The sequence below is a fragment of the Hirundo rustica genome, chromosome 1, assembly GCF_015227805.2.
Source record: "Hirundo rustica isolate bHirRus1 chromosome 1, bHirRus1.pri.v3, whole genome shotgun sequence".
In the NCBI taxonomy this organism is placed as follows: Eukaryota; Metazoa; Chordata; class Aves; order Passeriformes; family Hirundinidae; genus Hirundo; species Hirundo rustica.
Window position 1 is genome coordinate 116,889,694 of NC_053450.1, and position 16,152 is coordinate 116,905,845.

General features: G+C 39.1%; 1 protein-coding gene across 2 annotated transcripts; it reads right to left on the bottom strand.

Moving 5' to 3' along the window:
• Positions 1-8,206: 8,206 nt before the first annotated feature.
• Positions 8,207-14,026, bottom strand: OXSM (3-oxoacyl-ACP synthase, mitochondrial). 2 transcript variants are annotated; one of them, XM_040085546.2, is made up of 3 exons: positions 13,886-14,026; positions 11,195-12,200; positions 8,207-8,815 (listed from the first exon to the last, which is right to left on the bottom strand). In XM_040085546.2, the coding sequence occupies exons 2-3, from the start codon at positions 12,196-12,198 to the stop codon at positions 8,413-8,415; spliced, it is 1,407 nt and encodes a 468-aa protein (XP_039941480.1). In that variant the 5' UTR covers positions 12,199-12,200; positions 13,886-14,026; the 3' UTR covers positions 8,207-8,412. The 2 variants fall into 2 exon arrangements, with proteins under 2 accessions (XP_039941480.1, XP_039941471.1); XM_040085537.2 differs by lacking the exon at positions 13,886-14,026 and adding an exon at positions 13,666-13,836.
• Positions 14,027-16,152: the final 2,126 nt, after the last annotated feature.

Genomic DNA, 16,152 nt, shown 5'->3' on the forward strand with positions numbered 1-16,152 from the left:
GTGGTTATCAGCAAGTAAACCCTGGCTCACAGCGCGTGAACCACAATACCACCTTTTTAATCTGTTTCTAAAGAGGACAGTGTTGTTCCAGACCGGGAACAAATCATTCTGCACAGAAATTAGGATGTCCCAGTGACCTGGTGACCAGGTACAAGTTCTTTCTAGGAGCCCTGTAAAACTTGTGGATCTAAATAGTAAATACAGCTAAGGTTTTAAGTAAGCATGATTATTTCAGGCAAGGTGACCCTTGGGAGTGAGATCTTTTGTGTCAGTCTGATTCCTGGCAGAAAGACACTCACATTCAAAACACAACCATCACAACCAATCATTGCCAGTCAGACGGGAAACAAAGACTAATTAATTGAAAAAAGGCCAAGTTATTCGCTCCTATTATAAGCATGACATTGGCAAGAATCCCAAATGCATCCAGCGGTAACTTCACCTAGTTTGTTGGATATTGCAGTTGCCTCTAGGGGAGCACGTTCTATTATTTTCAAGGGCTTCACCAATTGTTATTCTGAACACTCTTCCACACACATTTCAGATACCTAAAACAGAACAAAGGTGTCCTCTACTCCCTTACCATCTTATATTGCTGAATTACAAAGAGAATGTCCCTGAAACAGATGTGAATAGAAAAATTAATACTCCTTGTCTTCATGTCTCTGTTAGACTCCCTATACAATTTCTCAGCAGTCTCAGGAATCTGCTTTTCTTAGAACTTCTGGCTTTTTTTTTTTTTTTTTTTTTTTTAATTCTAAATTCATCTGAATTCTTCTCTCTGTGTTATTGAAGAAATTCAGTGAGAGCTATTTCTATAAATCCCACCCCCACATAATCTGCTAAGAAGGGTTTGTGCAATGAGTAATTTGCCTATATTAATGTGAAAAAATGCACTGACAAAAACTGACTTACATCCATGACAAAGGTTGTTATTCTCTTTCTTTTCCAAAAAGGGAAACAGAGGCAACCCCCTTATGTTCTGGTACAAAGACATCAATAACATCCCCCATACAGCACTTAAATTAAAGGTATACTTAAGACCTTTCTTTTTTAAAACCGAAGGACGACTTACAGGTTGTAGATCAGACTCAGTTTTATTTGCTTATGCTCAGCTCTGGCCTTTACTTTCCATCCAAGAGAGGAGTCATTCTGTCCATTGATGTTTCAATAGACAAAGCTGATTGATGTCAGTATCTAAGTGATTTTTAGTGTGTAAGGAATGGATGGCTAAAGGGAAGTGTTGGGACAAGCCTGGCTCCAGAAATTCCTTTTGGTGTGTTGCTGCCAGCAGCATTTCTCCTTATCCAATCTGGGCTGGTTGCAGATTGAGTTTTGTTAGATCAGGACCAGGAAAGTGCAACCTCAGTTCTACTGCCCTGGCCTTCTGCACTCATCCAAGGGCTTTAGGTTATTCACCAAGTGTGAAGAATTTGGCTGGTCCCAATAGGAGAAGTTATGGAGGTGGTTGAATCTGCTGGTTCTGCTATCTAAGTGATATCCAATTTTCTCAAGAGCCAAGGGTATTGCCACCTTTGATTTAAGAAACTCCCTGAGCATCCCTGGGCGATTCAAAAAAAAAACCCCACATTAAATACAGATAGACAATACAAAGCTACATGTAAGCCTCCCTAGTCAGACACCATTCTTGGAAAAAAAGCCCTCAGGAAAAAAATAAGAAATTATAATACTTCTATAAAAATAATTAAATTGCAGATAGAATTATTGCACTCTGACATTCTTTCAGAACTCATTGTATACAAATATTTTACATCAAGCTCAATGTCAGCAATCCATTTTCCTTTCTATCCTTCCTTCCTTCCTTCCTTCCTTCCTTCCTTCCTTCCTTCCTTCCTTCCTTCCTTCCTTCCTTCCTTCCTTCCTTCCTTCCTTCCTTCCTTCCTTCCTTCCTTCCTTCCTTCCTTCCTTCCTTCCTTCCTTCCTTCCTTCCTTCCTTCCTTCCTTCCTTCCTTCCTTCCTTCCTTCCTTCCTCCCTTCCTTCCTCCCTTCCTCCCTTCCTCCCTTCCTCCCTTCCTTCCTCTCTTCCATCAAACTCAAAACATCATGAGAATTGACTCTTAAATTAATTCCTAGAATACATTTTATATATTATCTTGTTTCAGCCCAGAGACTGTTTCATGGCATTCTGAACTCCAAGAGACAGTCCATTAGGCATGAAGCAGCTGACCACTGCTTAGAGCAGTAACATTTAACACCAAAATCCTGGCAATGACAAAAAGAGGAAAACTACAAAATTATATTAACTATCACATGTATGTCCAGCTATTTAACATCTGATCTGCTTTACAACACTCCAGGAGAACCACAAGACACATATTAAAATCTATTTTTCAATTATAGTTCCTTGTTTGCATTTCTTCTGCTCTTCATGAGTATAAGTCTTTTTTCCATCCTTCTTATTGCTATTTTATTACACTTCATTCCTATCATATTTTGTTGGAGACCTTGGGCTGCAATAGCATATATGCTACCAGTTTAATATACCTGTGTATTAGCTATCATACTAAAATTATTGTGCCCCCTACACAGAAGTACTGGCTAGAAGCAATTGATATTGGCATATTTCTTTACAGTTCAATAACTGCAGGTAGGAAATTGGCTTTCTACCAAGTTAAAATTAATCATCACTGTTATAAAATTTGGAGCAGTATCTACTGCCCAAGCAGAAACTACTGCACATTTTGCTTAGGTTATAAAACTGCCTTCATCCTAGCTTCTTTCATTACTGATCTTAGCTTTAGAAAGCAAACAGGAGCCCATCTTAAAGATAGATAGATAGATAGATAGATAGATAGATAGATAGATAGATAGATAGATAGATAAAAGAACTAAAGGCATATTCCTAAATCTGTGATAGATACAGAATCATTATTAGAAATCTAAGTTGATTAAACTTAAAAGCCTTTATGAGATTGCTGGAAATACCCAGGAGGCAAAAATATTTTCACTACAGTCTTAGCTGTGATAAGTTCTAATTCTTCCTTCAATCTCCTATTTTGTGAAAGCTAACTAGTGACTATGAACCGACATTGCTACAGAATCCAAATTTTGAGGGTAGTTACTCTCCCCACATTGCAAGAGATAGAGAAGTTTGACTGTGTCCAGATGACAAGCAGAAGTCCTGGGAGACTTGCCCAACCTCACAGTGCTACTTAAAGATCAAATGTCATTTTGTTCCAGGTGAAATGTGATTTACATATTGAAAATGAACAACAGTAAGAATATTTATAAATTAAGTTGTACAGAGAACCTCTGACAGGAAAAGGATGTAGTCTAGGTATTTCAGGTACCATGCAAGCATGTTCATCCATTTTTACAGCTACAGAAGAAACTAAAGTGGTGTATTTTCACAAGCCACTGCCCAAAGACAAACAGAGGAAATCAAAGAGATCAGGATTTTTACATTCCCTTAAAAGCACTAAAAATTTCCATTCTGCAGTGTACTCCAGTGTATCAGCTGACTTTTAAACACTGTGATTCTCTTCAAAATACGCACTTCTACAAAGCAAGGTTTATACATTCCAATGTTTGGGATGTATATTGCTTTCAAATGGTACTTACCCCCATGATTCAAACTGAAAAACAATAGGCAAAGTTGTGGGTTGTTTGTATTTTGGTGGGGTTTTGTTTTTTTTTTTTTCAGAAAGCAAAAGCAAATGGTTATGTATTATTCACATAAATTAGGAAAAGATGTAAGAGAGTAAAGATTGGGGGAAAAAAAAAAAAGGAAAGGAAAAAGTTATCAATTAATGGTACATTCTTTTCATTTTCTGATACCAAAACATCTACTGTCAGCTTCAGAATAAGAGGAGAATTTGCCAGTCCAAATCCTACAGTTTGGGGGGGAAAAAAGGTATTTAGAAACTTTTTCTCAGAAATTGTCCAGGACAGAAATGCTCCATATAGCCCTCAAAAAACTAGTAAAATGCCTCCTCTCCTGATTATATTCTAATAGAAGACCAGTGCATAGCTGAAAATATAAATAAATTCAGGAGTTTTTTCTGACATTAACAATCACTGTAAAGCTTCACTAAGTAAAAAAGAATATGTTAAACAACAGATAGCAAAATTAATTATTTTGCAAACTTATACTGGTTTTTTTTTCACATTACCTGAAAAGCCATACACCTCTGAGATACTGCCTTTCTTTGCCTTCCAAAAATCCACCTCCTAGAACAATTCCAACATTTTACAATCAGTAGAGCTTCTCATGTTTCTCCTATCACAGATAGTTTTCTCTTTATTTCAACAAACATACTCCAATATCCAACTGTCCTTAAAGTCTGCTTTTGAATTCATTAAAACATAAAAGAAAAGACAAATTAGGTGACAGGGAATTGGAAACAAACTCCCTGGATGTTTTTGTACTGTTTTCCCATTCCCCTTCTGGTCATAAAAGTCCAAAGGGTGGTCCCACAAAGATGCCACCCCAAACATCCTGATAGCACCAAGGGACTTGGCACAGACCCCCAGCATGGATGTCCCATCCATGACCCTGGCTGTCAGGTGGGAAGGGTGACAGGACAAGGCTGATCCTCAGCCACCCATGGTTTTGTAGTACACATTTCTCACTACAGACCCACTCATGGCTTGAGAAATCATGAAATATAATCTAAAGTACACTCAGAGTAGCCATGCTAGAGAAAGGCAAACTATCATCAGCTGGTAAGCAGGAAATCATGCTGACTTGCATCTAAAGATAGTCTCCATGTTAGTTAGCTTTTTGTTCAAAAGAATGCCATAGATGCCTCGAAGTAATTATAGTATATACCTATTGTTGATTTTTATTATCATACTTATAAACTACAAATCCCATTTCTGCAAAATAAAAGCTTTTGCTCAGAGCTCCTTTAAAGATTTAACTGGATTTAATTTGAAATAATTTACGAACTGGAAAGACATTATAGTAAAAATTCATTCAGTAGCCAAAAATATGGTGTATACCTAAGTAAAAAACTGCTTCGCACTGAACTAAAGTGATCTGCAGTAAACTAACATGAGCAATATTAGCTCTCTACACTTGCAGTTCAGGTAAGTTATCATAATTCCAATTTTTGTTTCAAATGTATTTATTTTTAAAAATATTAACTTAAAATCCTTGATTCAAATCTAAACAATATTTTAACCAGCTGCAAAATAGGTTGACAAAAAATGTCCGGTGGTCTTCATGGAGCAGCTGCCTTTGCAGTAAAGATCAAAATCATTGAAGGGAAGGGCAGCAGCAGCAGCAGCTCATGGGAGATGACCCTTCCCCGCTACTCATCAGAGATATATCTGCAGAGCTGGGTTCAGTCCTGCACTCCCCAGTACATGAGAAACATGTTCACACTGGAATAAGTCCAGTGAAGAGCCACAGAGATGATAAAGGACCTGGGGCATCTGACATGGGAGGAGAGGATGAGGGAGCTGGGACTGTTTGGTCTGGATGAGACAAAGTTCCAGTGAGGTCTTATCAACATGATTAAATACCTGATGTGGGAAGAAAGAAGAGGGAGCCAGACTCTTCTCAGTAGTGTCCACTGAAAGGCTGAGGCAATGGTCACAAATTTAAATACAGGAAATTCCACCAAAATGTAAGAAACTTCTTAGAGTGAGAGTGACCAAGAACTGGCACAGGTTGCCTAGAGAAGTTGTGCCTAGAGAAGTCTCCACCCTGGGAGATACTCAAAACCCAGCAGGACACAGCCTTGAGCAACCTGCTCTAGTTGGCCCTGCTTGGAGCAGTGGGACTGGACTAGGCAATCTCCAGCCCCAGCCACTCCCTGATCCTGCCTGGAGCATTTGGCTCTCACAAGTGTGTTGGACCACTTGGAAAGTAGGCTTCAAAATAAACACTCTACCAGCAGCTCCAAGTTTTGTTTATGAGATGGTTAGTAATTCCAGACTTGTAAATATGAAGCTTTTTTAATCCAGTCTCTGGATGCTTGGCTCTCTCAATTATTGAAGATGAAAAGAGCATTTTAAGGGAGAGCATTGTTTTAATGTGTTGATCAATTTCCTCACTTAATAATTTAGCAACACAGACCTATTTTCCTTTTATGTTTGCAGCTACCATAACAAAGCAGTAATTAGCAGTAAGTAGTCCCTGATCACCTCAGTGGGGTATATGATAAAAAGAGATGATTCAAAAAAAGTACATAAAAATGAAAAGTATATGAGCTAAATTCAAATAGACAGGGGTTAAACTTGGGCTCTATTAATTTTTTTTTTTTTAAATCCAGATTCTCTACAGGATACACTACTACTGCATCTAGGTGTCTTAAAATGGTCCATAATCAAAACACCTAAGATAACTGTTGTCACAAAACTTTCATGGTTTAAAGGTTACCTGCACCAGGTGATTAAATTGCAGTGGGCTGAAGAGAGAAAATTTTTTTAATCATTTCAGTTTCTGCTTTATTTTTCTCTGTGACAGTATAATCTATCTTTTTATGGCTGGCACACTGCAGCCTGCACCCAACAGTCCTGGGGCCATGATCCCTGCTATCAGAGGGAAAAGGAAGCATCTCTGTCACAGTGTTAATTACAGGCTTGCAGCTCAGTAACAAGACTGGGTGAGTTTATTCACACTGTACTTACAGTCCACAATAATGCAGCACTATCTCATCTTCCCTTATTCTGCCCAGAATCACAACTACCTGAAAAAACATTGTCTCCAGAAGAAGCTTGCTGGATGATTTCCTCCACATTCACCCCCCTCCTGCTCTCTCTCTCCCGGAGTCTGAATTCTTTAAACAAATTTCCTTCTGCATATAATTTGCAGAGAGTATTGCTGAATTTTATATTCTGCCTTTAATATTGCATGCAATCCAGATTCTCATTCATTGTACTGCCACTGTTAAGTAACATAAGCTAAGAGAGTTGTTGGTATTTTCCCTGACAGCAAACTCCCATACTTTGTCTTGCTTGTATGCTTTCACATTTTCCCTTTGCTAATATATTATTTAGCTTTCACACTTATCATTCATTAATCTGTTCTGGGCTGCATTGTTCTGTATGAACTCAGCTTCTGAAATAGACTTAATCATTCTCCAACCGCATTTTTCACAACAGCCTCCTTAACTTTCTATCCAGTAAAGACAGCAAATGCAAAAATTATGCTGTTCAATATCAGCATTCAGACCATTTGTGTAAATAATGAGATTTTAGGGTACAGCTCAGCCTCATGATAGCCCATTAGTAAGCTCATTCCAGAATGAAATTTACTTACAAGTGCAGCTACTTTTCATGTCATTTTAAATCTAGTGAGTTACTTTAACTCCACTTACACAGGTCAAAGGCTAAGACTCACAATTTCAAAAAGAACACTGCTGAAAAGTCTGTTAATGAACTAACCCACCAATGGGAATATCAAACCTCACTCACCTCTGCACTGTCAATCAAGTCACTATTTGGCTAAGATGCTTGGCTGGTGCCAGAAGGAACAGGCAAAGTCCTTTACTATTTCTTTGCAAAACTACACCCTCAATATGTTTGCTTTACGTATAGTTTACTGTTCCTGTTCTCTCAGATTTATTTCTTGAAGAGAATTTTTTTTTCCCCTAAAAGAGGCCCTGTTTCATAAATTTTCTAGTTCTACTTTTCCATTTTGGCAGAAAAACCAGATACTTCCCAAGATTCCTTTCTGTATAACTATTTTTGAAACCTTCAGTGCCATTCTTGAATATGTAACTTACTATGCTTGTACAAAACTTCAAAACAAAACAGGTCATGACCTACTATTCTATCTCTGTGCCACATGGAAGACATACAGGCCATGCTGTATGTACCACTCAATGTTAGCGCATGGCTAACAAGGAAACCCAACAAACGGAAATGAATAAAGATAAAAAGAAAATGAACCAGTGACAGAAATCTTATGAATGTCTGTCTATATTATTGTCCCCTGAATATCGCCTGTGCGAAAGAATGTACATAAATCTATGATATTTGAGACAACTCACCATGAGGAAAAAGGCAGAATTCTACACAGAGTGGGTAACAAAGGGGAGCTCAGTCATAAACCTTGTATCACCAGGCAGTTAATTAATCAGGTGTGGAGTCCTAGCTTGTTAGCCAGCCTCTCTTTTGTATAAATGATTCCAAGCTATTTCTTCATCACATGCATAGAAAAATCCTTTCTAACATAGTTTAACCATGTCTCCTCCTCTAGTCAAGATCAAAAACTTCTTCATCATGCAAAGAATGGAGCTTTTATTTATTTTTATTAAAATGAGTGAAAGAAGTTTCCTCTTTCTAAAAGAATTACTGGTGTAAATGTTAGGGTGAATAAAGTTCTTATGTATCAAATGAGCAACTCTCAAAGCTGAAAAAAGATTACAGAACACACCAGGGAGAGCAGTACAGAAAATCATCATTGGTGCCATTTTTTCACACCATTCACAGTGTAAATTAAACACTTGCAAAGCACAAAGTTGCATTAGTGCCACCAAAGCCAAATGAATTTGTGAGTGCTACACGCCGTTTGTCAGTTTTCCATTCCTGAGCCGTCAGTGGAACATAATTGAGATCAAACTCTGCCTCTGTTTTCTCTAAGTTTAGAGTAGGGGGTAAAATCCCGTGGTAGCACGACAGTGCAGTAAAAGCTGCTTCAATAGCTCCTGCAGCCCCCAAGAGATGTCCCGTTGCTCCTTTTGTTGAGGAAACTGCAATATTACGTGAGTGATCTTTAAAAAGTCTCTTGATTGCTTGATTCTCAGCAGCATCTCCTAGAGGTGTAGAAGTTGCATGTGCATTGATATATGTTACATCTTCAGGTTTGATCCCAGAATCTTTAATTGCTGCAGACATGCACCTAAGGAAAAAAAGACAACAGAATGCTGACTTACCCAATGTATTTTTGTCAAATGTATAAACCAAAAGAAAATGTATACGTTGTTCTAAAATGTTTTTCAAGTCTGAAGATCTGCTTTAGCAGATGTAAATGACAAGAGGTTAACTCATCTCCCAAAGCACATTAGCACCTACATTAAGTACCAGAAGAAGACAACGGAAGTGAGGCCCACTATAAAATAAGACTTGCTGTTAAAATTCCACAGCTAGGAAGAAAACAAGAAGAAAAGAAGATATAAAAATCAGTCTCTGCAAGACTACATTAATGTATAAAACATACTTTTCACTGTAAAGTTTGAAAACATTTGAGAGAGAAATAACTATCAACCTTATTACAAAAATTTAGATAGGCTCTCCACAACAAAAATACTGGAAAATTAAAGACAAAATCTGCACTCATTCTCCATATGAGCTTTCCAGACACTAGAAAATGTCAAGGAGATAGCACAAATCCCTATATTTCATTAATAATGAAATTTACTGAAAGTCACACTCTTCTACTCCTGGCACGGTATGCTTCGTTTGACTCCTGATGACTTGTGCACTGTGACTGCCTCTTTAAAACATGCTTTTTTATTAAAACTGTGGAAGGATTAACACTGTTCCATACTGCAATTTCTCATAGATTTCCCTCAAATTAGAAGATGAATCAGACATCTCTCCTTGCACATAACAACAAAGCACCTCTGGACAAAAGACCACTGACCTTTTTGAAATTTATGAAAAACAAGGAAATAAAATGAAGCTCAAAAACAGATCGCACAGGCTTCTGGACTGAAATGTCTCACCTACCCTTAGAAGCATCCAGCTTAGCTTAGGGTGGAGGCCACACTCACTGTCACTAGATAGTGAGCCAATATTCAGGCAAAAGAGATTACTGATAGCTACGAGATAAATTAATTTAGTTAAATACATTATCTGCAATGAATTTATTCACTTAAGGAGATACCAGATTACTTCTGTAGGATACTCTTTATATCTACAGTTCTGAGTCTAGCTTTGCCTCTCCTTTCCTGCTGGTTTATTCCAACATATATATTAGCCTCCAACAGAAGTGGTTTTTAGAAGATGACAAAAAATATATTCCTCTGATTTTTTTTTTTTTTTTTTAATGTAGCAAATAAAATTCCTGCAGAAAAGTGAGATAAGTCAAACATTCCAGATTTAATCCATATAGCACTGCAGTAACAAAATACTGGCTTGAAGACAGTATTAAAATGTATTATCTCAAGGGTGGAAATGCTCAACATTTTGGAGATACCCAGATTAACTTTCAACTCTTCCTACTGTGAATTTAATTTATATGCCACTGCAATCATAAAATACACAAAAATTCTATTACAATATATTGCCATATCATCTCAAGAGTAAACAAACAAGTCTGAAAATATGAGATAAACACTCCTGATTACTCATCTCACACCTAAATCTGCAGAACAACTAAATATAAATCAAAGAGCATAGATGGAAACATGGTATATTTACACTTCTAAAAAAATCTGTTAACCTTATAAAGATGCAAACACAGCTTTACAATACCATGCAGAAGTTTGATCTATTTGCGCAGTGATATATTGAATTTTGGTACTAAATCTTCACATATATTCAGAATAAGGCAAACTAAATCCCTACTAAAGATTCCAGTGCCAGCAATGGTACTCAGCCTACAAGAAGCTCTCCAACTTACACAGGTAATTTAGCTGAAAATTTAATTAGGTCAATGATAATGATTAGATGAGTATCATTTACTTGTGAACAGGTTTTGATGAACCACTGATGAAGCTTTGCTACATCCCTAAAAGTACTGAAGTGTATTTCTGTTATTCCGCTTCACCAACACTCTTAGCTGCATCCAATGAAGAACTGAATATTCTAACAAACTGGATCTTCTAAGTGCTCTACAGCTTTCATCACCTCAGATTTCTCACAACAAATAACATGCTTTTGCAGGGGGGTGTCTACCTTCTTGATAGAAAAAGAGTGAAGTAGAACCTGAAAAGATCTCACCACAAATATCTTAAAAAGAGGTTTCCATTGAGATTTATTTATATGAATAGCTGTATGCAGCAAAGGAAAAACATTTCCACACAGAGAAAGCTTTCATAACTCTATGGAAAAAGGTTGATTCTACCAAGAACTGGCCTTTACCCTCCTACTAAAAAAAGAGAATCGGGGCACAACATTACCAGAAGCTCTTTCATTTTTCAGATTTTCAAGATTTTGGAATATTAATTCAAGATTGAACATCCCTTTTCTGTGAAAAAATATACAATGACAGAAACAAATGTACCCACTACAATTAACATATGAGTAGCCATTATAATCAACATAGTACTCTTACCTGAATGCACCGTCTCCCTCGGGATTAGGTGCTGTTATGTGGCAAGCATCACCAGACAGTCCATAACCCAAAACTTCTGCATAGATCCTAGCACCTCTTTGTACAGCATGTCCATGCTCTTCCAAGACCAGCACAGCAGCACCTTCCCCCATTACAAACCCCTCCCTCTGTGAATCAAAGGGTCGACAGGCCGTTTTAGGGCTCGAGTTAAAACTCGTGCTGAGGGCGCGGGCTCTCGCGAATCCAGCCAAAGACAAAGGACTAATGCAAGCCTCAGTTCCTCCAGCCAACATAACATCAGCATCACCAGCAGCAATGAATCTAAAGGAGTCTCCAACTGCATGTGCGCCTGTGGTACAAGCGGTCGACACGGCGTGATTCGGCCCTTTCAGTTGGTATTTAATGCTGATATGGCCTGCTGCCATATTGACTAAAATCTTTGGGACAAAAAACGGGCTGACCTTATTGTAACCCTTTGTTTTAAATAAGGCAGCTGTGTCAGAAATTTCTTCTAGTGGAACCATTCCCATCCCAATTGCCACACCGGCAGTTAAGTGGTCCTGTTCAGACTGGGGAGACCAGCCAGAGTCCTTCATTGCGAGGTCTGCTGCACCAATGGCCATCACGGTGGCAGAACTCATGGATTTGATCTCTGACTTCGACACAAAGCTTTCTTCACTGAATTCACCCTCCTTGTTTCCCCTTGGCACACACGCAGCCACTCTACATGGGATGCCTGCATATTCTTCCCCATCTAGTGATGTAATCCCACTGCCTCCTTCCAGAAGGTGCTTCCACACAAACTGAGTCCCCACACCAAGAGGGGACACTAAACCGATACCTGTAACAACTACTTTCCTTCGACATGCAGGCAGTGACTTGCTGAAAGCCCTTCTAGGGTTTTGTAAATGTAGATTTAAATTCAGATTCCGGAGATGAAGATTTGCAATCTTTAACAGATCCTGTGAGCACTGTGAGAACATGGTGGCAATTATCAAGCACATTCCTGTAAATGGAGCGGGGTGGAGGGGGTAGGGAAAGACAAACAAAACAATAAAGCAGCCATTGTGGAAAACCTTCCAAGAACATTAAATTAATACCCTGCTTTTTACATGACAGCCTATTTTCAACCCTGGAGAAAGGGATACAGATTCTGTGTCTGTAACAAAGAATACTATGAGTTATGGCAGATAACAGCAAAGAAACATGTTCTCTTCAGGAATGCCTCTAGTGGGCTCTCCTAGCTTAAGCTGCTGATAAATATGACTTTGCACCACTGTGGACTGTGAAGCATTCTCTGGTTTCCCCTGGAGCTTTAACCAGCTTTCCCCAGCTGGCTGGAGGCAGAAACAATGAGCCTTAACAGCTTCATTCTTCTAAGGGAAAAAGTGTGTGTTCACCAGAAAAGTGTATGTCCTACTATCACCAAGCTGAGGATATCATCATCTCAACCTTCATGTCAGGCAGAACAGTTGAGAAACCTCAAACAGGAGTCAATGGTTCTGGTTCTGCTACAAATGTATTTACACATCTAGGACAAGACTTCTTCTCTTTCCACCTCCACCTACCCTTTATCAGCCTTGGGTTATTACACTACCAGGGGACAATATCTCAAGTAGCTTGAGCAAGATGTGGAGCACAGCACCACCTCAGATGAAGGCAACTCCACCAGACCCTGCGTAACAACAGGCACAGCAAGTGATGGCAGAAAGCCTCTGCTGAGAACAAGGACATAAGGAAGCAGCAGAGGACTATGTCAAGCAGTGATAGTGCTGTACTGTGCCATAGTCCCTTTTCCTGGCCTTGGCCACTGCCAGGTCCAGACCCAGTCTGATTGCACACATCTGACATGTTGGAGCAGCTCTGCCAACACCTACAACACTAGCTTCAAAACAATTACATATTATATTTTATACATATTTTATGCAATTAATAAATTTAATTATTTTTAAAAAAAATTAAAGGAGCCTATTTTAAGTTCTGACTCAAATTTTCCATTTCATTTTTTAAGCCACTTAGCCTGGACTCTATAAAAGAGGTAGTGTGTGTATGTATATATGTATAAAAAATATGCAGTATGTATAACATAGTATGTATTATATAATGCAAGTTACATATATATATAAAGAATATTATACATTCTATATATCACATAGAATATACAACACCTCTGCAGTAATATTATACGTGTATTTATGGAGTATAATATAGAACATATGTTTTACAGATACAGTATATATGTTATATACCACATACAATGCATAATGTACTTTATACGAATTATTATACATGTATATAATAACTTATAAGATAAAATATTTTACCGGTGTATATACATATATCTTAAAATACACGTATAATATGACTGCAGAGCTCTGCAAGGCAGTTCGTCCCGCAGCCCCACGCAGCCTTTACTGAAATGCCGTCACCCGGCACCGAGCCGTCCTGTCTGACCCAACAACGCCCTATACCTGGTGCGCGGCAAAACCAGGCGCAGGATAATTTCCCCCGGGAACAAGCGCTACCGAACACCCCCCAGGCGTTTCAAGGCCTATGGCCACTTTTAATGTGTAAGCCAGGAGCCAAACCCCGGCGCCGCCATTGCCGGCCCGGCCCGCCCCGCTGGGGCAGCGTCCCCCGCCGGCCCGCGCTAAAACCCCCGCCTCCCCCCGCTCCAGTCCTCAGCCGTACCTCCACAGGCCGCCCTCCCCCCGCCCCGCGATGGTTCGTTCTGCCTCCCTCTCCCGTTTCGACGGCGCGAGGCCGCACCACTCCGCAGGCGCGGGGGGAAAGAAGGAGGCGTGGGGGTACGCGCGGCCCACGGCGCTTCCTCCCGCCTGGCCCCGCCCCGCGGGCGCCGCTGTGGGCGGGCGGGCAAGGGGACCGTGTGAATAGCCCTGAGAACAGGAAAAGGCGGCGAAATAATTTCCTTCCCAAGCCACGTGCTTCAATCACGCAAAGGAGGTGGGAAAAAAACAAAAAAACAAAAGCAAAAACGAAAAAACAAACCAAAACAAAATAATTAAAAAAACCCCCACACCAGCACCACACCAACACCAAACCTAAGCCTTCAAACAAACACTCTGGTGGAGTAATAGGCAAGACTTTATCCTGGACAGACTGCCATGGCAGAGTATAAAATGTTCGTCGAAATCTTGTCAACAGAGAAATGAATTAATTACATTGTGAGTTTACTTGTTAGGTGATGCCTTTATATCATTTTAGTATACAGCAGTAAGAAAACTGAAATAAACTTACCCCCATGCAACACAATAATGTTTATTAGCTGCAAACACAGCTACTTAAAAATACAAACTGCAGCACAATAATGAGACACGTACTGCAAGAAAAAGGGGGGGAAAAAAATCCAAAAAGGAGATAAAAGCAATATTTAATAAAGAAAAAATAAACACGTGCACTTTTTAAAAATGAAGAGTCTGTTTTTAATTTAGAAATAAAATTCCTTGGGCATTTAACGCCTTAGCGATTTGTTGGAAGTTGGCACTTGGTTTTCTAAATTTTTCACACTGCTTGCCTATGAGCACTTCCAAAGCATTGTTTACAAATGCCATACTGAGATGCATTATGTATTTATATGCATACATGTATAGCAATTTAGTTAATCTTTATATTTCCTAAGGCAGCCAACACTGAGAGTCACATGCCTCCATAAAACACATGGAAAGGAAATTAAAAGCTGAAGTAGCAGCCAAGGAACATGGCATCATCTTAAATTAAAATTTTATTACTTTGGTACCAGTTCCATGATCCTGAGGGCTGAAATAGTAAATTTTAACTATGCTAGTAGGAATAATAAATGTAATCTTGAGACGTTAATTTTGAGGAACTAAGGATTTTTAGGAAAGTTAAGATAATAAGTTGCTGAATTAGCTGAAGTAGATAGGTAATCTTTGTTCGCAGTTAACAGAAGCCGGATATTAGATAAGCTACCCTGGATTTAGTAACTCATTGCTTGTCAATTTTATGTTTATGTAGCTGTGCTTGTAATGAAAAACAAAATGTGGTAAATAGGACATAAGACAGCTGCAGATTTCCTGCTTAAAGGACCCATTGAACACAGGAAACTGTAAGTTCTACCAAGGAATCATTTGTCATGAATGCATTGAAAAGGTAGAAAGGTCAGGACGAGGAAGACTCATCTTACTTCCTCATTTTGGGTGACCCCTCCCCAAGATAGACCCCCGACTCATTTTAGGAAACAAAGTACGCATGCTTAATAGCCTTTTTGCCAATTAGCATACGAAGCGAGAAATGGGAGGTGACAGGGGTATGAGTATGTATTTGTATTTTGGGTATTCAACACTTTTGTAAATAAAAGGCTTTGTAATTACCTGTGAATTCGCAGTGCGAATTAGGGAAATATCCCGCGTGCTGTCCGGCAGTAATAAAAATACACTTTCTAACTTTAAACTGTTAGAGAGTTTTTGTCCGTCACAGTTGGGTATTGATACTAGATAATTACCCATATTTCTTTAATAAGTCAATCTCAGCAAAAGTGAACTGCCCTGTGTTAAATCTCAGCTTTTGTGAGGGATATGTAACACTATCTTTAAAAAGTCATAGAAGCTAAGCAGTGACCTGTAGGCAGCCGAGCTATAGTGTAATATCACCTACAAAATCAGAAGGCACCTTGAATTTTGAAGACTTCTCTTGCTTGGAACTCTTTGAACCTGCATTCCTAATAAAGCAAATCTCCACAGACCCTTGTGTCCAAGGCTCTTCACCACGGTTCTTTCAGCAGCAGCACAAATGAGCTGTTTAGAATAGGATGACCGAGGGTTTTTTGCTTCTCTGGGAAGGACTTTAGTTAGTGCAGGGCAGATGTGTCGGCAGGGGCGAGTCGCTGCAGTGACATTCGTGCTCATGGTAACCCAGGTGAGTCTGAAAGTGTGGCACCCTCAGTACTGTCAAACCAGGGCAGTACAAAAGGGGATTTA